Raw genomic sequence first — 22,461 nt, 5'->3', positions numbered from 1 at the left:
CCATGTGTGTGTTATCCTTGAAGGAGGAGCACACCTGCTTTTCTGCTTATCAGCTTTGCAAAACCATATGCTAATACTGTGGAAGAATTAGGCTGTACTGGGAAGCAGTTTTAAAGAGGGCTTTCCATAAATTCCCTAGGCACACTTAGTTGTGCTGTTAGCACTCCCAGGGCAATGTGAGAATCCTGCAGCCCTAAATGCAGAGTTCAGGGATAAACCTGCCTGTCCCTGCTCCTGAAGAAGGCCAGGATTAAAGACAAGGTACACAAGGGCTTAACACAACTGATTTCAAATGTACTAGAAGGAGAATTATATCCTCAGTAAGAGCCTAATTATTCTAAATTAAAACAACTAACTTGACTCAGAGAAGGTAGAGCTGAACATCATCATGGTGTCAAATTCTGTTCCCAGTCACAGGGAGGCCACAAACTGTGCTCAAAGCAGTGATGAACTGTCTTTAAATATATTGAACTTTCTCAGAAGAATGAATTAGTGCTTTGTACTGCTTTAACCTTCTGAACTCTGTGCTGGCATCACCAGAAGCAGCAGATTACACTGAAGAAGATTTTTACAAAGCACCCAATGATGACCACAGGTTGGAGAGCACTGGCAAGTGAGCTTCTAGTGAACACACTGGGTTGTGACAGCCTTGCTTCCTCTCCTGTCCTGGAGCTCTGAGAGGCCAGAACTGGGATCCCTGCAGTGTTTGTGACTGAATACAGACTTCCTTTGGCGCCTGACTTTGACAAAACAAGGCCCTGATTTGAGAAGGAAGCCAGCTTCAACCAGGGGACATCTCAACAAATTACTATGAAGGAAACAGCCAGGAGCCTTTAAAGACAAACCTTTCTTTTTTTATTGCTCTTCTTTAAGTTTTTACAGGCTTCAAGAAAAACAATTAAAAAACAACCTTCAAATTCTATCACAAGGATGAGTAACTAACTACATAAAAAGTATCCTTAGCTTACCTTTAATAAAAAAATTCAAGACCACAAAATGAGAAAGATGATAAAAGAAAGGGACTGCTAAAGCAGCCAGTACAGAGTCAGCTGTCCTGTGGAGCAAACAGGACAGCATTAGACTGCAGCTCAAGGTCCTTGAACGGTGGGCTGGGTTTTGTTTCTTATTCATTTCCTCGCCGACTCTTTTTGTGACTTTTCTTAGATCTGAAACAGAAAAAACAAAAAGCCAATACTGTAGAACCTATCTTAATTCCCAAAGTGCACTTCAGAAATAAGCTAAGCCTTTACCTTTCAGGTGATTTGGAATGACTTCTGTGTCTGTGACTACGGTGATGCCCTGTGAGATAAAAAGGCAATAGTTATTTCCATTGCCACTGGAATTCCTTGTTGTTTTGCTAATGCTATCTGCTTCTAGTGACCAAGTGTGCTAGACATTGCCAGAACAACCCTAGCTTTAACCAGGCACTCACATTAACCTCCTGGCAAGTATCTGAAAACTTACTCAAGACAATTTTGCAGCCATTAAAGGAGTTCCCCAGCTCTGCTTTCATGTGAGCAGCAGTTTTATCAGCCAGATTTAACACCTGTGCTACCATCTTGATACAGTGACACAGATTTTTGCTGCAGTGGATGTGCTGCTGATAAAGACTTGCCAGAGTGATTCTGGAAGTGGCAGAAGTACCTGGAGATTTAGATCTCGATCTGTGGCGCCTCTCCCGGGACCTGCTCCGGTGCCGTCTCGGGCTCTTGCTGCGATGCCGCTCCCGGCGCGGTGATGGGCTGAGGAAAAGGCAGCTTCTAAGAGAGCTGTGCCACAAATGCACATTGCTCACCTAAATAACAGAATTAAAGAGTACCTTCTTCTCTTTGGAGAGCGGCTGCGCCTGCAATTGGGGGAGAAAAGCAAAAAATCACTGAAAATCATCAGCAGAACAGCTGTTCCATTTCCCACATCTTCAGCAACAACACCAGGGCTTCTACTTCCTATGAGTGCTTAGGACTGGACCATGCAGTGAGCAAGAGTTTGGTGATGAATTTTTTCTGGTTTAATATCAGTAAGAGCAATTAATAGGATTTTCTCTGTAGCCTCTGGCTTACATGAAAACAAAGCACTTGGTTCTCCTTAACATCTTCATTGTATTGTCAAATTTAGCTGAAGATGGCCAGCAAGTTCAAGATTTAGAGAATGACTGGAGAAACAGGCAGAGGGGTTGACAGTGGCTGTGCACTGCAAGTCCTCGCTTCAGGAAGTGCTAAAGGAACGGGAGGGTGTGGGAGGTTCTGGCTGAACTGCCACCTTCACTGCTGTGCTCCAGCTGCCTGCAGCACAACAGGTACACAATACTGGTGAAGGAAGAGTCCCCTCACCTCCTTGGGGACCTGCTGCGGCTCCGCCGGTACCGCACCACCGGAGACCTGCGGGGCTTGTCCAGGTCCCTGTAGCCCCTCCTGCGGTGGTCAGGAGATGGGATCCGTTCCAGCTGTAAACAAGTGGGGGAGGAGCTGTAAGTCCTGTTTCAGCAAGGTTTTATACTACCAATAAAGAGTTCTGAAAAATGAATATAAATTGCAAAAGCCAGGCAGCCAAGCTTCCCCATCGCCAAGTGTTTCTTACTCAGGAGTGAGTGGTGCTGCCCAAAACTGCCAAATGGAAATCAAACAACCACTTCTCATAGTGTTGGTTTTGAAGAAACACAGCAGCACTGACTGATGGCCACAGGACCTTCCATCATCAACTTTAGTTCTCTCCATTACATAGGCATATAAATCAATTGGTCTAAATAAGCTTCACAAAGAGCAGACCCAGATTTGTGGAATTCAAGAGACAGGAAAACATGACAACCTGAGAGTTGCTTCAGGGTCCAAGTCCTCACAAGCTGCTTTTATGAAAATACGCTATGAAAGGAGGTAAGAGTTGCCAGCAGCCTCCCCTCAAATATCTGTCATAGGCTATGAAGTGTCCTAAAGGGATTCAGCTTCAACTATTCATTTCCAATACAGTTCATCAAACAGTTCACCAACCTTTTCATCTTCTTCTTCCTCCTCCTCACTAGATTCTACATCATCCATGTCTTCCTCCAGAGCACTAACACGAGGCTCAAGTTGCTCAGCTTCTTCCAGAACATACCGTTTCTAGAAGGAATTGCAACTTTATTCAACATAACCCAAGTAAGAACAAACACCTAAGGAGGCAACCACAGCTTACACAACAAGCCAGCAGCCAATCCAGCTACTGGTCTTGGTGCAGTCAGGAATTCCACAGCCATCTACATTTCCAACCTGCAGTCGAGGCAGGATGATGTCACAAACACGCTCCTCATGGAGTAGCTCATCAATAAATTCATCCACGTGCATCAGCTCAAATTCTGGGGGTAAAAAGTAGATTTAAAAGACAAAATTAACACTAGAGACTAAAGTAAAGAAGAAACATTTCAGACAACTTATATCAACAGGTTATGCCAGAATTTTAAAGATTTATATTGCTAAATAGATATGAGAGTGTTTACCCCCATTCCTGTTCTGACTTTTAATTTTCCGATAGTCGTTGTACAGCGGTTCCAGGTACTTGTAGCAGTCAATGGCAGTGCCTGTCAGTCTCATGTACAGTGCTCCAAGCATTCGGACATACCTGGGAAGAAAACCTTTCCATGGATCTCAGCTTCCTCAGCAGTTTAGATAAAAAAGATTTTTTTCCCACAAGTTTCTGAGGAAAATTAGTAGATGGCCAGAATACACAACCATTTATATTTGCTCCATTGCTTCCTCTACACTATCAAAACCATAGTACACTTTACATACATTATGCGTGTAAGGGGACATTATCACCAACAAAAGTGAAAAAAAATACTGAAGAAAAAGCAGATTAACATGAATGCCTTAATGCAGCTCATTCCAAATACTTCAGGCAGAGGTTTGTTATCACAGCAGCACACGCCACAAAGATGAGCCCTTCCAACAGGCCAGGTGACAAGGAGAGCAGTCTTAAAAGCAAGAAGAAAAGCTTGGTTTTAGGCAAGCCCAGTTTATCAGGGCACACTGAGAGCTAAACCCTGCACTGAGGTTTCCCTGGCTGTTTTGAGCACTTCCCCTCGGTACAACAACCTCAACAAGGGGGAAAAAAGGCACTACAACTTACTTGAAGTCTTCGTTTTTTATGAACTCCACGATGATGTCTTTCTCGGGCTGGATCTGCAGCATCTTCAGCGTCAGGCACAAGAAGGGCGTGGGTTTAATGTTCCCTCCATAGACTCCCCCCACGTATTTCAGCTCCATGGCCTTGTCCACCACCAGCTCGGCTGGGAAAGGGACGGGACGGGCCGTCAGCGCGGGCTCCCCCCGGTGCCGGCGCGGCCCGGCCCGACCTCCCGCCTGCCATACCCGTGAGGCCGAAGCACTCCTCCTTCCAGTACTTGGACTCGTAGATGCGCGTGCGGATGATCTTCTCCACCAGGTACTGCGGGTTGGTGCCGTGGATGCTGTGCGCGTCCTTCACCGTGCGGTTGGCCATGGCGGCCGCCGCGCAGCCCCCTCAGCCCCGCTCCAGTGAGGGCCCCGCTCCAGTGAGGGCCGCGCCGCCTTCCGCTTCCGCTTCCGCCTGCGGGGCGGAGCCGCCGCCGCCTCTGCCCGCCCCGCGCGCGCGCGCCGTCGGGGGCGGGGCTCCGCGAGCGCTTGGCGCGAAGTTCCATCGCGGCGCTGAGCGGACACGGTGAGCTGGGGCCGGGAGCGGGCTCGGGGGACAAAGCGCTCCCGGTGCGGGTGGTGACCGCGTACAGGGACCGGCTGTCCGGGGAGCCCGGGCACTCGCCCTCGCTGGAGATATCCCAGAACGGTCCAGACGTGATGCTGTGCAGTGTCCTCTGGGACGACCCTGCTGGAGCGGGGAGATGGGAGCGGGCAGAGTGCTGTGCTCTGTTCCAGCCTCGCTCGCTGTGTGAGGGGATCGGGCCGGTCAGGGGCCGTGTGAGGGGCTCTGGGGGTCCGTGGCTCTGCGGTGCCGCCGGAGCCCCTCGGTGTCCGCGCCGTGTCCCGCCCGGCCCCTCAGCCGCCATGTGCTGCCGGCGCTGGGGCGGTGAACGACACTGGGGGCTGTGAGTGGCTTTCCCCCGACTTTCCTGACGAAAATTCTTACTTAGGAGAAAAAAAAAAATAAAAAAGAAAAAAGAAATTAAAAACCAACACGAAAGCAGAAGAATTGAGCGAAAGTGAAACGCCGGTGACGGTCTCAGCTGGCTCTCGGTGTCCCCAGGGCGGGCAGCCGGCCCCGCCATGGCGGTGAGGGCCGGGGAGAGCGGAATTGGAAAAGGAATTGAAGAACAAGGCGCTACTAAATATCTCCCTTTTTCCCTCATCCCTCGGGGACGGGTGACTGGGGCTTTGGGGAAGGTGGGTTTCTTTGTGTCAACCACCGTTCTTAATGTACGCTGAAAGAATTGATAGCAATTTTATGCCTTTTTTTTTTTTCTGTTTTAAATAATAATCAAAAAGTATTTGTTCATTTGTTTTAGTTTTTCCTTGGGAATCATGAACACCAGGCAGCAAAGCAAACTTATCTACTCCTGGTATGGAAAACCCTTGACTTCAGACAGAAAGCTGAGGACTTCCCAGTACAAGTAAATAATATTTATTTCTCTTTTGCTAAGGAAACTTAATAGATGTTTCTTTACCTTTCTGACATCGTTTAAGTTAACTGTGACAATATGAGTAAGGTTTTGAGCATTTTGTTGTGACACTGTATTTAACAAAAGCATTAAGCTCTTGAATTATAAACTGTACAGTGTATAAAAAAACATTTAGCCAAATCTGTGAATAAGTTTTAACTAATTGGACAACATATGAAAGCTTCTAATCAGGGAATTAAGTTGTAAGCATTGCAAGAAGGGGCATAACTAACTGTAAACTTGACAGGACATCAGGCTTAATGATCTGTGCATTATGAAGCCTGTGAAGTTCTCCTAATCTTCTTGTGTCTATCACTTAATAGGGGGATCCTTATTACATCGGAAAGCAGCAAAACAGAAACCTGTGTACAGCTTGGTGACTTTATTTTAGTAGAAGGGGTGAATGCAGATCAGCCTTATGTGGCACAGCTCGTGGATTTATATGAAGATGGTAAGAGAACTAAAAACTTACATTCTGTGTGAGAGATTTTAAAATTTTTTAAAGTTAGCTTTTTCATGGGGGTGTAGTTAGCATTAACAGTGTGTCACTGGCCTAATTTATTAAGAAAATCAAGTTTTGGTGATCATTGCATCTGTATTCACATGCTCTCCCAAATGTTTGGGACTGATGGCTAATTTCAGTTAAATTTGATACATAAATGGAAATTTAAGCACGCTGTAATTTTTACAGTCTTTTTACGTAATTGTCTAATTTAAAAACAGTGGAAGGCAGTCTGAGCTCATGCTTTATTTAGAGATTGGAGAATCCACATGGAGCAAGAGCACTGCAGCCCTGAAATTTGCATCTCATTAGACATCAGGCAATTTAACAATAAAGTACAAGGCTGATTAAATGGGACTTGTTACTTCTGTCCCTTGTAGAACTACTTGTTTATACAGAGATAGATATGAAAAGAGAAATCATGGGAGGTAGGTGATACAAAAATTGTCTGAGTCTTAATTGGAAGCTACTCATTGCCTATATCTGAGTCTTTTGAGCAGCTCTTGTTCTTTTTTGTGCTGTAATAATAATACTTTGAGAGGTTTTAATCTTCTTTACATTTTTTAAAACAGAAATACACATAATTCCATTTTATTTATTTACTAATGCACTTTTTTGTCGCTGAATATTCTTTTCCTGCTGGAATGAAACCCTTAAAAATCAGCTATTTCATCAGCAATATTCCCTGGTTTGTCAGCCGGTGAAAAAAGTGTTTCTGGCTTCTGAAAGTACAATGCACTACAAATAATGCCCTGAAATTTCTCACTTCTCCTTTCATGTCACTGCTTTTAGTTAGGGTTTGAGGAGATCACATCTGTGCCAGTAAGGAACCTCTTTGTTTGTGACAGGGAACTGCTGGTCTACAGCTGCTCTCCAGGTATTTTTGTGATTGAGACCCTGTGCAGGTGTTACCTCAGCCCTTAAAATTCTCAGCTCTGACATTTTAATTTAGCTTAGAAAATGGGACTTACCATCTCCTACCAGATGCTTTCTCTCCTGTGTCCAGGGAGTATTTCTACCCTGGCTGGCATTTCAGCTGAAGTCTGGCACTACTCACAATAAAATTCTGGTGTTCCCTGTCCCTGTCCGTGTCGCAGGTGCCCAGCACAAACGTGCAGTGGTGCAGTGGTTCTGTCGTTTGGAGGAGATCCCTCAGAACAAACGGAAGCTGCTTAAAAGAGAGATTCCTGCCCAGGAGGTGTTTTTTGATCAAGTTCTTGGCTATGACACCGACATAGCTGCAGAGACCATTATTAAAAGCATCATGGTATGTACTGCAACCCTTCTGCATAGCGGGGGAAGAAGGAGACAGCAACACCCCTGTAGTGGAAATTAGAAACTCAGGATTGCATGAGTTGCAGCAATAAGATCTGTGAACAGAAAATAGCTGGATTCTAAGTTAACAGTCAACATTAATGTATGTGTATTTTGATATTTCCTGGTTTTGCAGGTATTGCCACTACACCTGGGTGAGGAGCTGCCTATTATGATATTAAACAAGGAACAAACTTTCTACGTCAGACAGTCTTGGGATGGGAAGTGCTTCAAGGTTTTGTCCCCGGACACATTCTCTAAGCTGAAAGAAGCTAACAAGAAAAGAGGTGTCATCACAAACTCTTCAAAAGCATTTACTCCTTCAGACATCCTTACACCTGTAAAAAAAGAGACAGAGAGTGTTGTTCGGAGTGCCACAAAACCAAAAAATGCTGATATGGAAATAGAATCCAAACATTCTACTTCCAAGTCCTCCCTTGCTAAGGAGAGGCATTCTCAAAGGGTGGCTAATAATGACATCAAAACCCCAACAGCAAGGAAGAAGCTGGAGTTAAACAGTATGTATATGGCAATATTCTGTCCGTTCAGTAGTTCTGTATGTGCTTTGTGCTTCTCCCTTTTGGCTAGTTCAAACTATTGTAACATTCAACATCAATATTTTCAACTGCCTTGTTCAGCCTTTGGGATCAGCCCAAGCCTTGTAGGCACATCACTTGTTGGACTTGTCTGTTGTTTCAAGCACTCTACTGCTGCTGCAAATGCTCTATTCTATCTGATAAATCTAAATTAAAGTGCTTGTTGACTGAAATGCTACCAATCAGCCTCATTTGACCTCAGAACATCCCACTTTCTTTAATCTTCCTACTAATTGTGTACTAAAATGCTTATGTTGAGCTGGTTGAATAATCATGTTTGATTCTGTAAAACATGCAGTATTTTCAGCGTGGAACCTGACAAAAGTTGTAAGTGATGCAGCTGAGTTAGAAAACTGAAAAAATCTGTTTGTCTTCCTTTTGTTTAGTAATTATTTAGAGGAAGTGCCTTCTAGTGATCCAGTTCCTTGTTACTGGAGTGAAGTGTTCATTTGCTTTCATTTAAACAACAGTCAGCTGTACCATGTCTTCTGAAAGTTAACCAAACCAGCCATATTGAAGCCTGACAAAAGTTCATTTTGCTTTTCATTTCTAGGTCCCACAAGATCCAAAGCCAAGCTGCTGGGATGTGAAGTTTTGGGTCTTTTGGATGATGACTGTGATGCCATAGCACCATTAGAACCATCAGCCCCTAAAAGAAAAGTGAAATTCACAGGTGAAATTTTAGGCTCACCACCAAAGATCCCCTGCAGCAGTGATAAGTCCAAGCAAACATCTGAGACTGCAGAGCACTGTCAGAGGTCCAGTGACACCATAAGATTGTCCCCCTACACTAAAGTCAAAGATTTCCATGGAAAAGACAAGAATCTTGATGAGGAGGACGACATTCTGTTATCGTAAGTGACAGCATTTTTATCATTGTTTTTATGTGGGATTGCTGTTCATCTGAAGCTCTCTTAAAACACTTCTATGGAAAACTTCTGGAGAGAAAAGTAGGTGAAGTCTGTGCATGTTTTGCCTGTTGAGAACAAGGAGAGAAGGGGGAGAGTCTCAGCAGTGACAAGTGCACTGTGATGAAGCATTAGGAAATGTTACCTGGAGGTGAATGAATGGTCAGGGAGATCCAAAGAGGACTTGACTTCCCAGATGGAAAAGCAGTTCATGGTTCTAAGAACAGAGAGATGATGTTGGAAATGGGAATGGTAGGATGATATGAAAGGAAGCTGAAGCCATGTTGATGGTTGTTCTCATGATGATTGTACCCACCAACACGGATGAAAATCCATTTCCCTGCACTCCATAATCAAGGGTCAGCTGTGCCTGACCTGTGACAGGGATGCTGGACTGTAGAAAGTGGTTTGATTGGCCTCAGGAGAGTCTTCATGAGAATTGTATGGATACTTCCATTTGTATGGATACTTCATGAGAATTGCATGTATGCTACCATACTAATTTTTACATAGGAAAGAAATCAAAGCCCAAAAAGCACAACTATACAAGTGTATCTTAACACAATCTTTAAAAATGGCATAAAGTGGGGAAGGAGAAGAAGGGAACAGACTTTCTTGTGCAAAATGTTGCAGGAAGCCAGAAACCAGTCCTTTTCCTCTTTCCAAGAGTAAAAATATAGATGCAACAATGGAATTTCCACCTTTTTTTTTGGTCACTAATTATATATAGCATAAAAATGTTTACCTTTCATTGATAAGGTAGTGGCATTTCAGTAGTATTTATAGATCTTAAAAAACTTCCAAGAACTGTCAACAAATAATAAAAGCATCTGTAATTCTCTGTAAGCATCTGTAATATCTCATTTTGTACTTTGAACAAGTAGGGAAGTTGTGTAGTAGCAGTAAAATGTTTCAGTGGCAGGGTTGAAGAAGGACCCAGGAAAACAACCAAGAATATCAAAACACAAAGAGAAAAATACATTCCAAAGGGCAAATCAGTGAGATGCCCAAAGGAAATAATTTTTTCTTATCTTTCTCATAAGGAAAAAAATAGGCAAAACCCCCACTTCCCAATAAAATAAAACCACTGCTGTTGTGAGCCCCTGTCCCTTCAGTTTGGCAGTGCAAAATACAGCAAATATTTTGTTTTCCTTGGCAAAGTGGTATTGAAGACACAGTGCAGGAGGGGGGAAATTGTGCTGCCAGCATCCATGCATAGCCAATCTGTAAATAACAAATAAGAATTCATGCTGGATGGACAGTGGTAACAATTGAGCCTGAAGTTTGAAAGGCCTTCTCTGTGTCTTTGCAAGTGTGATGCAAAGAGAGGGAATACAACCAGCTTTGTTTTCTTTCTTTGCAGTTTAGTTGGATATCAGAAACCGAGCAGCCAGATGCCTGTGCTGACCCCTCGCTCTCGCAGAACATGTGCACAGAAAACCAGTGCTCTCATTGCAGAGCAGATCAGGTAAAAACCCTGCAGCCACGATCTCCTGGTCAGTTTGCTCCTGAGAGCTGCAGGCCTTGAGAGCATGTCTGCCTTAACATTGAAATGCAAATGGTTCCAGAAGCGCAGCTTAATTGCAGCTTGTGTAAAAACTGGTTTGTGTTCAGAAACATAAAGCTGACTCATTGTGTTCTTCAGAAAACTGACTTCCTTTAAACCAGTCTGTTAAAAAGCCATGGAAAATTAGCAGCTGAAGTAGAAAATGTTTTGGCTTGCTGATAACAAGAACTCCAAAAAAAGCTGAAAGTGTACAAATGTTGCTCTGTTATGTGTGGACTTGTATGTATTTTTTTAAAGCTTGAATCATTTCACTTTCTCATAGCATGTTGGACCAGGAGGATTTTTCATCTGGCTCTGACAGTTCCTACTCTTCAAGTAGTGAGGAAGAGGAGGATGATGATGATGATGTGCCCTGTACACCAGAAAAAAAACCTAAATCTAGCAAAATATTCAGCACCCCAAAATCTTCAAGGAAGTCAGCAGTTCACACTCCTGCAAAGACACCGAAGAAAACTGTAAGGTTCCACATAAAAGAGCTATTTTTATTATTTCTGAGCCACTTATTTGAATGCTTGATGCCTGTGTACCAGAGTAAAGTATCTGAATCCCTTAGCTTTTGGTGAAGCATTATCTGGATTAATTTAATCTTTGATATGAGTAGGTTATGGGAATATATAAACCATTTGCATGTTGTCAGTATTGTTACAATATTGATCAGAAAACTGTAGCCTAAACAGGGAAATTACTGGCTGGGATGCTGTTTCTTAAGAACCAGATCATTCTGGTTATGCAGCACTTCAGAAAAGGACTAACAACTCAAAAATTCTCCAGACAGTTAAAAGGTGTAATTGTCACCACCCCCTTTGCAGTTTCCTTTTTCTCTTAGGAAGAAAACACCATAAGGCTTGTTTGGTAATTCCCTGTGTAAATCCTGTTTCTCAGTTCATCTTGTGCTCTGGCATAAGTTATGCTAAATCATCAATGATTTGTTCCCAACAGAGATTGCTGTTTGTAGAAAATCTGCTTGAGGTTGTAAATTCTCTTTGCAGCCTTCGCAGGGAACACCCAGAACCCCCCGGACACCCCGGAACGCAACTCCAGAAATTCCCAGGCGCGTGCAGGCAGCCCAGGAGCCAGCCAGTGTGCTGGAAGAAGCCAGATTAAGGTAATAATAACCTGTGCTCAGGAAAATCATCTTTATTTTGCATCAGATGTGCAGAGCAGGCTGTGCTGAAATGGGGAATGTCATCTTTACCATTTAGAATAAGATAGGTAAAAATGCATGGTGTTCTGATCCAAGAAGAGTACTTTACAATTTACAGTACAATATTAGATGTACAAATAATGGTAGTATTTACAATACTACTTTAGCAATTTCAAGTTATTTTAACCAGTCCATAGTAAGTTCTTCAGAATTAGGTATCTTTATTCTGTGCAACATTAGAAAAAGAAAGATTCTCTCTGATTAGCTGTAGATTGCAAAGGTGCAATATTTGTCTCTTCTTGGTGCGTGAAAAAGCTTTACTGGTATTACTGTAGATCTTCACAGTGGAAAAAAAAAGGCATTCAGGACTGACTATCTTTCAAATTGGGTTTTAGTTCTGTTTGCTATAAACAGTCTCTCCTCTTTTATCCTACCTTTGCACTGTGTTTTATCCTCCCTTTGCACTGACTTACAAATAGTTGGTGACTTGAAAGAGATGGATCTTTATTGCTGCATAAATTAAGAGCACATAGAGAGAGACTAGGCTGTTTCTTTTGGGATACTTGACATTGATGCTCAGACTTGAAAGTATGTAAGAGAGATTTGGAAAACTCCACACAGGAGGAAGGTGAGCACCTGCCTGTTTCTTTGCATCAGTTCTTCAGAGAGAACAGCAATTTTAATTTTCTTGTTATTTTTTAATTCAAAGGCTGCATGTTTCTGCTATCCCAGAATCTCTGCCTTGTCGTGAGGAAGAATTCCAGGATATCTACAACTTTGTGGAAAGCAAACTTATTGATGGCACAGGAGGGTGAGTTTGGCAAGACTGTGACCAAGATCACATTTGTTTATGGCATAACAGCAGTCAGATTATATATTTTTACTTTATATTTATTACTTGTATTTTAGAAGTCATCATTTAAAGTTCCTCATTCAATTTTCCTGGTATTTTTCTTCCTTAAGCAGTGTTGTGTGTAGAAATAATGTGGGATTCTTTATTCTACAGATTCAAATTAAAGACCAAATTATAACTGGTCAGTTTTAGAAGTCTGGAAAGCTATTTTTTTTTAAAGGTAAATTACATTTATAAAATGTTTTAGGTTGTTAATTGCTTCAGTAATAGTAAGAATCCTCATGATCCTCCAAGGTGTTATGTGTCCCAGATTGTGAATAAAGATGTAGGCAGTTGGCTGCAGAGTCAGTATTCAGGAGTGGTGTCAGGGGTCAGGAATTCCAGCTCATTAATCCCAAGAGCTGTTACCACTCTGCTCAGGCTGCTGAAGAGGTGCTCTCCTTTTGTAGGTGCATGTACATTTCTGGAGTGCCTGGAACAGGTAAAACTGCCACTGTTCATGAAGTAATTCGGTGTCTTCAGCAAGCTGCAGAAAATGAGGAGCTGCCACCATTCCAGTTTGTGGAGATCAATGGCATGAAGCTGACAGACCCTCACCAAGCCTATGTGCAGATATTAGAGGTAAGGAAAGCGTTTTCAGTGGCTCCTGGGTTTGAAAGAAGAGATCTTACACTTTCCCATCACATCCTTGATATGTTACAGTGTTCAAGGCACTTAGCAGTACTTCCCAGTCCCTCCTAGAGACTGTGTGCTTTTATCTTAGAGCAGGTTAGAAAATAATTAACTTAAGGCCTTCTTGAATTGTTTCAGTTTCTGCCACATAAGGGTAGTGGCTGAGAAGTAGCCTGGTTTATTGCACCTACTCATCAAAAAAAAATCTAAACCAGCTTTTTATATTTTCCTATGGTGTAACTTTCTGCTCATCTGCTTGCACAGCTATTAAGGTGACAACTCTGAAAGTCAGTGTAGCAGTAGAATAATTACTGAGGGGGTCTTAATGGTTAATTGGTCAGTCATAATAGTAATTCAGCTAAAGAGGGGCCATCTCTGTCAACAAAGTGTATTTCTGATATCCATTACAAACCAGTCTGCAGTATCCATCTGGGACTGCTGACCGTGCTTGTGTTGTATGGGTGGGAATTAATCTTCTGAGGACTGGATTAAGATCACCCAGCAGGCATTAGACAGTAACTACTCAAAAGCTTTCTCAGTCTAGCCTAACTTTAAACCAGTGACCTGGAAACGAAATGGTTTCCCGAAGCATCTGTTCCATTTTAATATAAACTTCTGCTCCATTTATTGCAGTTTGACATCATCTTTCTGAGCAGGGAGTGGCATGCATTAGTGTTCTAGCATCCCAGTCCTCATAGTTGGGAGTTAAATTTGCATATTTGCATCCTTTCCTCAAACCAGCTTAGTCAGTGTCTTGCTGAGGGATTTGCTGAGGCCAGGCCTCTGTGCTTCCTTAGCATAGTGAGAGGCTTCCTGACAATTACCTTATTTCATGGTAGTGTGAATGTATTTTAACATCCTTTGTTCCCATCCCATTCAGCATAAAATCTGAAAATGAATAAAGAATAGGCCTTTGGAAGTACAATCTGTTGCCCCCTACTCATCCTGAACTCTAAGGCAGCCCAGAGAAATCTCCTTTAGGGGAGTACAAAGTCTCATGAACCACGAACTTCTCCAATTCCTTCTGCCTCAGCTACTGTCAAAGAGCCCTTAGTAAGAGCCAGGCTGCTGCTGCTCTCCTGATTGCTGCAGGTCCTCATCCAGTTTGCTGATGCTTCTGTGCATGACTGAAGCAAATTCTGGAGCTTCCCTTCTGCAGTTACCTCACTGCTGTAGGAAAGTTTAGAGATGGAACAGGGACTGGAAGCCCTGGACAGATGAAAGAGATAAGGTTGAATACCTGGGTACAGTAAGAGTCCATTTCCACCACAGCAGCTCAGCTCTGTGGTATATTGGATACTCAGCTCCAGAGCTGCAGTCAGGGTTCTCTGGGATTCAGCTCCTTTCTGTGACTGATTTGGACTGTCCTGACTGAATAGGAAACATGAAACAAGTAGAGGTTATATATTAATCTTGTGCTCTGGCTTGTTTAGTAATTATCAGATCTTAGATTTATAAGAGATTTTAGAAAAGAAATACAGTTTTCAAATGCAGTCTCCATTTGGCTTTACTGCTGGACTTTGCCCTATGATGAACAATTGATTCAGCATCTGCAGTGTAATTTTGAAATGTCATGCTTTGATTTCTGGGTATCTTTGGACTTGCAAGGGAAGAGGTAATACACAGTCAGCTGATCTGTTCTGCCACATAGTTGCAAAAGGTATTGCAGATATTTTTTTAGTTCACAGTTGAATAAATTTAATTATAGATCCTGCTGATGATTCATTAGAATTTTAATAGCAGTCCAAGATTACTCAAGTCAGGCTATTCTTCTCAGCTGACTTAGGTTTTCAGTAGGTGTGTGTATTCAGAGATACCCTAGAGATATGCTGGGTTTAGAGCCCCTCTAGACTGGGTGGGTTCAGGATTTCTTAGTGATTCTAAGACAGATTGCAGAGAGGCCCACAGAATTTTCTTTTTAGCTATGCATTTTTTGTTTCTCTTCTCATTTATGGGCAGTTGTTGGTAGACCAGAGTGTTTTATGAGCTACTTTCTCAGGTTTTTTACTCCCCCTTGGAAAAAATAATCCAGATGCTTGGTGTTGATTGTCAAGGAGTGAAAGTTTGTATTTCCAGGGGTTTGGTGTGATTAACCTGATTTGTTCAATCCTTGTGCAGTTCTTGACAGGTCAGAAGGTGACAGCAGCCCATGCTGCAGTACTGCTGGCAAAGCTGTTCAGTACACCTGGACCAAAGAGGAAGGCCACAGTGCTGATAGTGGATGAGGTGAGACAAAGAATCCTTTGTTTACTTTCCTCCAAGGATTGTAAGAAGTGAGTTTTTGGTGGATGGAAAATTATGCATGCTTTGAATGTATCACATGTGATGTAACAGGAAGAGACTTAGGAGAGAGGAGATGCAAGTAGTTCCTCTTACCTATTTAAATTCAGATTCCTAAAAAGGCTGAGTATCCAGTTGCCATGTTGTTCTCTGCCTTGATTTCCTATTGCTTTTATATTTTGTTATTCCAAGACGTGGAATAAGTTGTTTGTCAATTCTAAATACCAGGGGATTCAATTGTATTTTGTTTGTAAGCTGCTGCTTTTCCAGTGGGAAAACTCACAGAGAAATAAGTCACACCCGGTTTTGAAAAACCTTGAGTGTGCTATGTTCAGTAATAATCATGTGCACTCTTATCTTTGCTGTAAGCTAATTCATGTTCTCACTTGGAGGGGCTTTGAATCTTGTTAGATGCAGTAGTATCACAGCACTGTTTCAAAACTCCAGCTGTTTAACATTCACTGTTCAAGCATCCAGTAGGATGTGCTTTTCCAAAATGGACTAGAGCCCTAATTCAGCAAATGCAGCCCTGTTAGTAGGTGGACAAAGGAAAGGCAACAGAGACACCTTGTTCAGAATCATGTGAGAAATCTTCTGTGGCAGAGCTGGTTCTCAGTCCCCCATCAGGTACTGTAAATAAGAGGCCATTCCTTTTGCCAGTCTGATTCTTATCTTTTCATCCCTGCAGCTTGATCTGCTGTGGACCCGGAAGCAGAACGTGATGTACAATTTATTTGACTGGCCAACCCAAAAGCACTCCAAGCTGATCATCCTGGCCATTGCCAACACCATGGACCTGCCAGAGAGAATCATGATGAACAGAGTAGCAAGCAGGCTGGTATGTTCTAGCAGTTCTCTTGCTGTGCCATAAAGGAGAACAGATTAAATACTGGATGCAATCAAAAGCAATCCAGGAGAAAAGTAGGACTGGTTAGATCAGAAGCTGAACAATGGTTTTTATCATTCCCTCTCCTGAGGACTGATAATGAACATATAAATCTAAGTTCAGGAGCCTGTTTGCTAATCAGGTATTATGCTGATACATAACGTTCTTGTAAGAATGAAATAAATATCTGGATGCCTAAGATCTGGATAGTCAAATGCTGTGCTTCATGGTTAAGCTGCTTACTCTGGAGTTCAGAAGAATTCTCTTCTGGTTTCCCTTCCTCTTTCCCCTTTCATTCCAGGCATCTACTTACTTCTCTGTTTGCCATCATCAGTTGGTGGATTATATAAAGATATCCAACAAAGAAAATTGGGTGCACTCTCCACTTGTTTTGAATGTTTTCCTAGGTCATCTCACCACGGTTCTGAAAAGCGATTTGCAGAAACAGTGCTCTGTGCCTCTATCCTTCCATGACTCAAAAGCAGCTCCACAGGGTGTGAATTGCTTTCCCCCACCCACTGCAGATCAGCTGAGTCCATACAGTCACAAGAGAAGTTTTGCATAAGAAATTCAAAACTCAGGTCTCCTGTAGGATGAAAGGCAGAGCACCATCTGTAACATGGATTGTCCTCATCTGAGGGCTGTTCTCATTGGCTTGAGCCAGAAAAGGGTTTTAATTCTTGGCTGATGGCTAACTTGAAGTCAACACACACGTATACAGAGTAGCTAAAGAAGACATTAATATTTTTCCACAGCTGCTGCTGTTACTGTATTAATAAATAACACATAGACAGATGTAATCCAGATATTTTTGTATAGGGGAGCCCTCATTTGTTCTAAAGTTTTTTATAAGAGAAATCTGAATTCTGATAGCAGCTTCACTTGCTCCTCAGGCCTTTCAGTGGGGAGATCCAACCAGTGGTCCTCACTGAGCCACAGTTTTGTGGATTTGTACATTTGTTTCACAAATGTGATTGCTTAAAGCATGTCACTAGGAGGGAAAGGATGTGAAAAACTAATTGCCCTACCAGAAAAAGTAAAGTAACCATAGAGGCCATGCTTCAGCAGTTGAGAGTTTCCCACAAACACTTCTCACTGTGTCGTGTCATTTGTTGTAGGGCCTCACCAGAATGTCCTTTCAGCCCTACACCTACAAACAGTTACAGCAAATTGTTTCATCCAGGCTGAAGGGAGTGAAGGCATTTGAGGAGGATGCAGTTCAGCTGGTTTCCAGAAAGGTGAGTACAGAGCAGATAAATTTCCTTCATGTTGCACTGGGTGAAAAGTGTGGGGGCAGCAGGGAGACTTTGGTAACAGCTGCCAGACCTGGTTCTGTGCTTGTGTTCTGTACTGGAGGCAAGCATTGGGGCACAGTTAGGCCATACATTATCCAGGGTATTTTCTCAGAAGACATTGCTAGAGCAGTGTCCTTGCTTTTCCCACCTACTCTGAGAAGGCAGCAGCATATTCCAGGAGCTGAAGGCATGACAAGAGTCGTGATGATAAGATGTCAACTGTCTCCACTGTTTAGCATAATGTGAGTCATTGGAGAATCCTGAAAAAGATAACATGCCAGTGGCAGTAGAAATAGCCTTATAAATTTTATTTCTCAAGTTATTCAGTGCCCTGTCATAATAAATAATACTTGTTCTTGTTTGCAACTCTTAATACTCAGTTGTACAAAATGTAAGTAATGCACTGGGGATCAGTGGCTTCTTAAATTGAGATCTGTGCACTGCTAATGTGTTAAATTAGCAGCTCCATATTAAAGTAATCTATTAAAATTATGTCAAAACAACCTGCATCATTGTAGCATTAAAAAAGAGTGCTCATAAATATGTCAGAAGTAAATACAAACCTGTGTTTTGTTGTGAAGGAACCACCTCTCTGTAAGAATAATAGTGAGGGTTTGCAGAGGAATAATTGCAGTGTTTTTCTACTATGAGTTTTCTTCAGAAATACTGAAATATACCTTGCAATTAGATTGTCTACAGGGTTTCTCATTTTTGGCCCCAGTTGAGTTCTAGGGCTTTTGTATATTACCAGCATCTGCTGGGAAAACTAGGCCAGTGCTATATGTGTTGAATGTTCATAGCTTTATTAAAACTCTAAAGCACAATTGGCATTTTAACAAGTATTCCATTTCAGAAATTTCAGACACCTATAACAGGCACGTATAACAGTAAATGGACTATCCTGGATATTTCTTTGAGACTGTCTAAAATTATTAGTGTACTCTTAAAATCAGTATTTTAATGAGTACAGAAAAACTGAGTTTTTTGGTGTCATAGCCAACCCTCCCTTTTTTTTTTTCCTTTTTCATGAGCCTGGATTATGGTAAAGGTCTTCACTGATAATTAAACTGATACTTCTGAAACCTTAAATTTTTTTTAACCTCTGACTTCTGCGTTACAGAAAAAAGTTCAGCCTTGAATTTATGATGACCAGATCAGGGTGGGGGTGTGGGAGATGCGGAGAGTTGCTTCTGTTGGTTTTGGTCAGTGAGCTTTGTTTTTCAGGATCTGGGATTGTAGTAGGATAGTCCAGAGATGCATTGCCCTCCCACTGGGTGCTCAGGGTGTTTGGGGGTGGTTTGCCTGTTGATTGTTGCTCAGCTCTGTCCCCAGCAGTTTGGAAATGTTGTCCCACGTGTGTGACGCTCCCTTGCAGGTGGCGGCGCTGTCGGGGGACGCGCGGCGGTGCCTGGATATCTGCAGAAGGGCCACAGAGATCTGCGAGCTGGCCAGGCAGAAGAGAGCCCCCGAGATTGTCAGGATGGCCCACGTGACTGAAGCCATAGATGAAATGTTCTCATCACCGTATGTCAATGCAATCAGGTAAAAATATTGCCTTTGCTTTTGTGTCCCTTTCACAGCACTAGTTTTTCACCAAAAAAAATGATGATGCCAGAGCTGCAGGCTGTGATACAATGGCCACTCGTGACATAAACTGCCCAGCCTGTGTTTAAATATGTGGCTCCCAAGGATTTCCCCTTCCAGACTTCCTCCTGATGCTTCATGGATTCTGAACTTCACAAATGGATTCTTGTCTCATTTGTTTTTTGACTCAGGAATGCTTCGTTGCATGAACAAATCATCTTGAAAGCAATTTTGGCAGAGTTTCGCAGGGCAGGAGTTGAGGAGGCGACAGTTCAACAGGTATGGGGCTTCTTTGTTACTGACACCAGTGATCTGGATCACAGGGTGGTTTTATGTTTTTTGGCCTGCATGTTAAAACATCTCATGCTTCTACCCTAACATGCTTTATAACAGGAAGAATCAAAGAGAAGCTGAAATTATCAGGCAACGGTCCAAGGAGGAAAACTGAGAGTTGATTCCAAATTATGCATCACTATTTTTCCTTCATAGATGCAGATATGTCACTGGTAGCTTTGTGTTTTTTTAGTAGACCCATAAAATACTGGGTGCCAGCAGAACTGTGAAGACTCTGGAATAGTCATGAGTAGTGTGGAAGCTAAATGTTAATACTTATACAAAGATGTAGTTCTAAACATTTTTATAGAGAATTACTGCATCTAAACAGGCTGGAACTATTTTATCTCCCCTCCATGGATGTGGGGGGAAGGCAGCTTCTCACTATGTCACCTTGTCACTCAGTTGCAGCAGGCAGTAGACATAACCTGTGTCCTTTTTCTCTTTCTCAACAGATTTACCACCACTACGTTGCTTTGTGCAGGGTGGAAGGCCTGCAGAGCCCCACGGTGTCAGAAGTCATGGCAATTTGTTCCAGGCTCGGTGCCTGCAGGCTCTTGCTGGTGGAGGCCAGCACTAAATATCTGCATATGCGGGTGCGACTGAACCTCAGCCAGGATGATGTCATATATGCACTCAGGGAGGAATAAAGCAAAAGAGATTTTATTGCTTTTAATATGTATAAATATTTTAAATACCGTCTATTTTTATTTTTTTTTTAATTATTGATAAAATGGAATGTATTTTTTTAAAAGGCTGTGCTTATTTCTTTGATGTATGAAAGCACTCTTTTAATAATAAAGAATTAATTTCGAACTATTTCTTTGTAGAAGTAGTTTTAAGTGCTGGTAGCTGATCCCCTTTTAACTGAGGTCTATGAACTTGGCATGGATTATTTGAAGATTACTTGCATCACTTTTTTTTAAGGCTCATGGTGTCTTTGGCATTCTGTAGATTTTCCTCAGTGACTTATATCCAATGAAAGGCATTGCTAAAACAGCCTTAAACTTTTCCTTACTAACATAATTAAAAGGAACTTCCAGGTTGCAATCCAACATAATTAAACGGAACTCCCAGTTTGCAAGGCAGGCTCGCTGTTGGAATGGAGGAAGCTGTAACAGTGCCTCGAACACGAATTGCGCCATTTGAACACCCAGCTCCTTTGTCGGCCCTATCGAGGGCTGCCCCTCGGCAGCCGCCCCGGTGCCGGGGCTGTGTGCGGAGCCAGCCCGGACCGAGCCGGGGCCGTGGCTCCGGGCCGGGCCCGCCCCTCCGCGCAGCCGCGCAGCCGCCGCGGGCGGGCCCACCCCGAGCGCGCCGGCCGGAGCTGCGGCCGCACGGGCGGGAGCCGAGGTGAGCCGGGGCCGGGCTCTCTCCGGGCGGCCTCTCCGCGGTTTTTCGCGCGGCTCCCGGCCCATCGCCCCCGCGGTCCCTCCCTGCTCCGGCCGGGGAGCGCCCGCAGCCGGCCCTGCCCGCCGGGTCCCGCCGAGCCGCCCGGGCGGAGCGCGGGCGCGGCCGGGCCGGGCTCCCTGGGCCCGCGGAGCGCGTCCCGCGGCGCTGCCCCCGCTGCCCTCACGGCGGGGAGCGCTCTGAGGGAGAGCCGGGGAAGCGGCGGGGTCGCGCCGCCCGCCTCCGTCCGGCGGGCTTTGCCTTGGCACGGGCAGGGCGCTGACTTTAAGTTCCGTGTGCTCTCAGTCCTATAGAGACACAGCCCTCTGAAATTCATGAACAAACATGCTTGGCAGAAGACCTAAAAAGAGCCCTCAGGCAAAGGGCCAGGGAGCTGCAGTTGCAAAGCAGGTAAGGAGGGCGAAGGGCCAGGGAGATGTGGTGGCAGAGCAGGCACGGGAAACCTCCCACTCCCTCTGCTCCTCGGGATAGTTTCGTTCAGACCTCTCGCTGCTGTTTTCCTGCAGAATCTCCCATGTGGTAATAGCACTGCGGGATCATGGGGAAAATCAGACTGTGTGGTGCCTGTTTTCCTTCCTTCTTTAATGCATTCTTCTTCAAGTAAATATCTGATAGGCAGCTGTGGAGGTCTTGCAGGGAAGGCACAGTGTTGTAATGCTGTAATCTTTGCATTAGACCTCATGACTCATGCTTACAGTATTTTCTTAGCCCAGCTATGTTGAGATTTAATAATAACTAAAGTGACTCTGTGGAAGCTTTCCCTACATCTCTAAGAAAACAGAAATAAGAAAAAAAATTGGATGCACTCTTCACTTGTTAGTGGAGAGCAGAGTATCACGTAACAAATTAAGGGACGTATATGGGAGAATATTTAGGTGCTAAACAAGAGACAGTTAATTTTAATTTCCCTTTGTATAGTCATATTTTCATGTAACAGATAGACTGATGAGCCCCTTTCCTGTGGATAAAAGTGAGTTTAGCTGTGTCTGTGTGTTGAGGGCTTTTTTCCATACCTATTTACCTTTGGATGGAGTTTCAGAAGTCTTGTGGAGAGAAGCAGTAATTAGTCATGGTTGGCAGGTGTAGAAAGTCAGGCGACAGTGTCAAAATTAGAAATACAGTCAAGGCAAAATTCTGGGTAGAAAACTGAGGGGAAAACAGTGTAGTTAAAGAATATGTTAGAACCAGAATGGAACTCCAGAAACCTTTGAGAATAGAGGGAAGTAACAGGTGGAATAACTGGTTAGAAAGTAGAGGAATGTGAAAAGGGATTGTAACAGGCTATTAGAACAGACAGAATAGCTAAGATGTTCTCTTTTGGTGATTTCTTAGGAACCAGTGTTCTCATACTGGAGGCAGAATGCTGTAGTTAGTGATCCATAATGTCACTGTGGCTCCAGTGTGAAAGTTTGCATTTCAGTGTGAAAGTTTGCATTGTGAGACACACAGGGTATAACTTAGTTCGTCTGAGCAGGGGAGAAGATAAAAGATGAAAAT

General features: G+C 43.3%; 3 protein-coding genes across 5 annotated transcripts in view; 2 read left to right on the top strand and 1 right to left on the bottom strand.

The window, feature by feature from the left end:
* Positions 1-832: 832 nt before the first annotated feature.
* On the bottom strand, positions 833-4,534 carry PRPF38A (pre-mRNA processing factor 38A). Its single transcript, XM_036388313.1, has 10 exons — positions 4,341-4,534; positions 4,099-4,258; positions 3,470-3,591; positions 3,243-3,328; positions 2,985-3,095; positions 2,331-2,443; positions 1,820-1,846; positions 1,645-1,742; positions 1,251-1,299; positions 833-1,166 (listed from the first exon to the last, which is right to left on the bottom strand). Exons 1-10 carry the CDS (start codon positions 4,468-4,470, stop codon positions 1,124-1,126), a joined length of 939 nt encoding a protein of 312 aa, XP_036244206.1. The 5' UTR covers positions 4,471-4,534; the 3' UTR covers positions 833-1,123.
* A 925-nt stretch (positions 4,535-5,459) lies between these two features.
* On the top strand, positions 5,460-20,365 carry ORC1 (origin recognition complex subunit 1). The gene is made up of 16 exons (XM_036387973.2): positions 5,460-5,572; positions 5,944-6,071; positions 7,220-7,389; positions 7,573-7,954; positions 8,586-8,886; positions 10,304-10,408; positions 10,770-10,962; positions 11,497-11,612; positions 12,361-12,462; positions 12,954-13,125; positions 15,295-15,402; positions 16,145-16,294; positions 17,461-17,580; positions 19,013-19,179; positions 19,413-19,500; positions 20,010-20,365. The coding sequence occupies exons 1-16, from the start codon at positions 5,484-5,486 to the stop codon at positions 20,202-20,204; spliced, it is 2,586 nt and encodes an 861-aa protein (XP_036243866.1). The 5' UTR covers positions 5,460-5,483; the 3' UTR covers positions 20,205-20,365.
* Positions 20,366-20,856: 491 nt separating this feature from the next.
* The window catches only part of CC2D1B (coiled-coil and C2 domain containing 1B), a 28,423-nt gene continuing 26,818 nt past the window's right edge, over positions 20,857-22,461 (top strand). The window contains exons 1-2 of one of the 3 annotated variants that reach the window (XM_036388073.1): positions 20,857-20,907; positions 21,250-21,354. In XM_036388073.1, coding sequence (XP_036243966.1) covers positions 21,289-21,354 — 66 coding nt within the window. In that variant the 5' untranslated portion in view covers positions 20,857-20,907; positions 21,250-21,288. Of the gene's footprint in view, positions 20,908-21,160; positions 21,355-22,461 lie in introns of those variants that run through there. The other 2 variants (XM_036388074.2, XM_036388072.2) reach the window with 2 other exon arrangements.

The sequence above is a fragment of the Molothrus ater genome, chromosome 9 (genome assembly GCF_012460135.2).
Source record: "Molothrus ater isolate BHLD 08-10-18 breed brown headed cowbird chromosome 9, BPBGC_Mater_1.1, whole genome shotgun sequence".
NCBI lineage: Eukaryota > Metazoa > Chordata > Aves > Passeriformes > Icteridae > Molothrus > Molothrus ater.
Note: the sequence above shows the minus strand (reverse complement) of the source record. Positions and strands in the feature narration are given on the sequence as shown.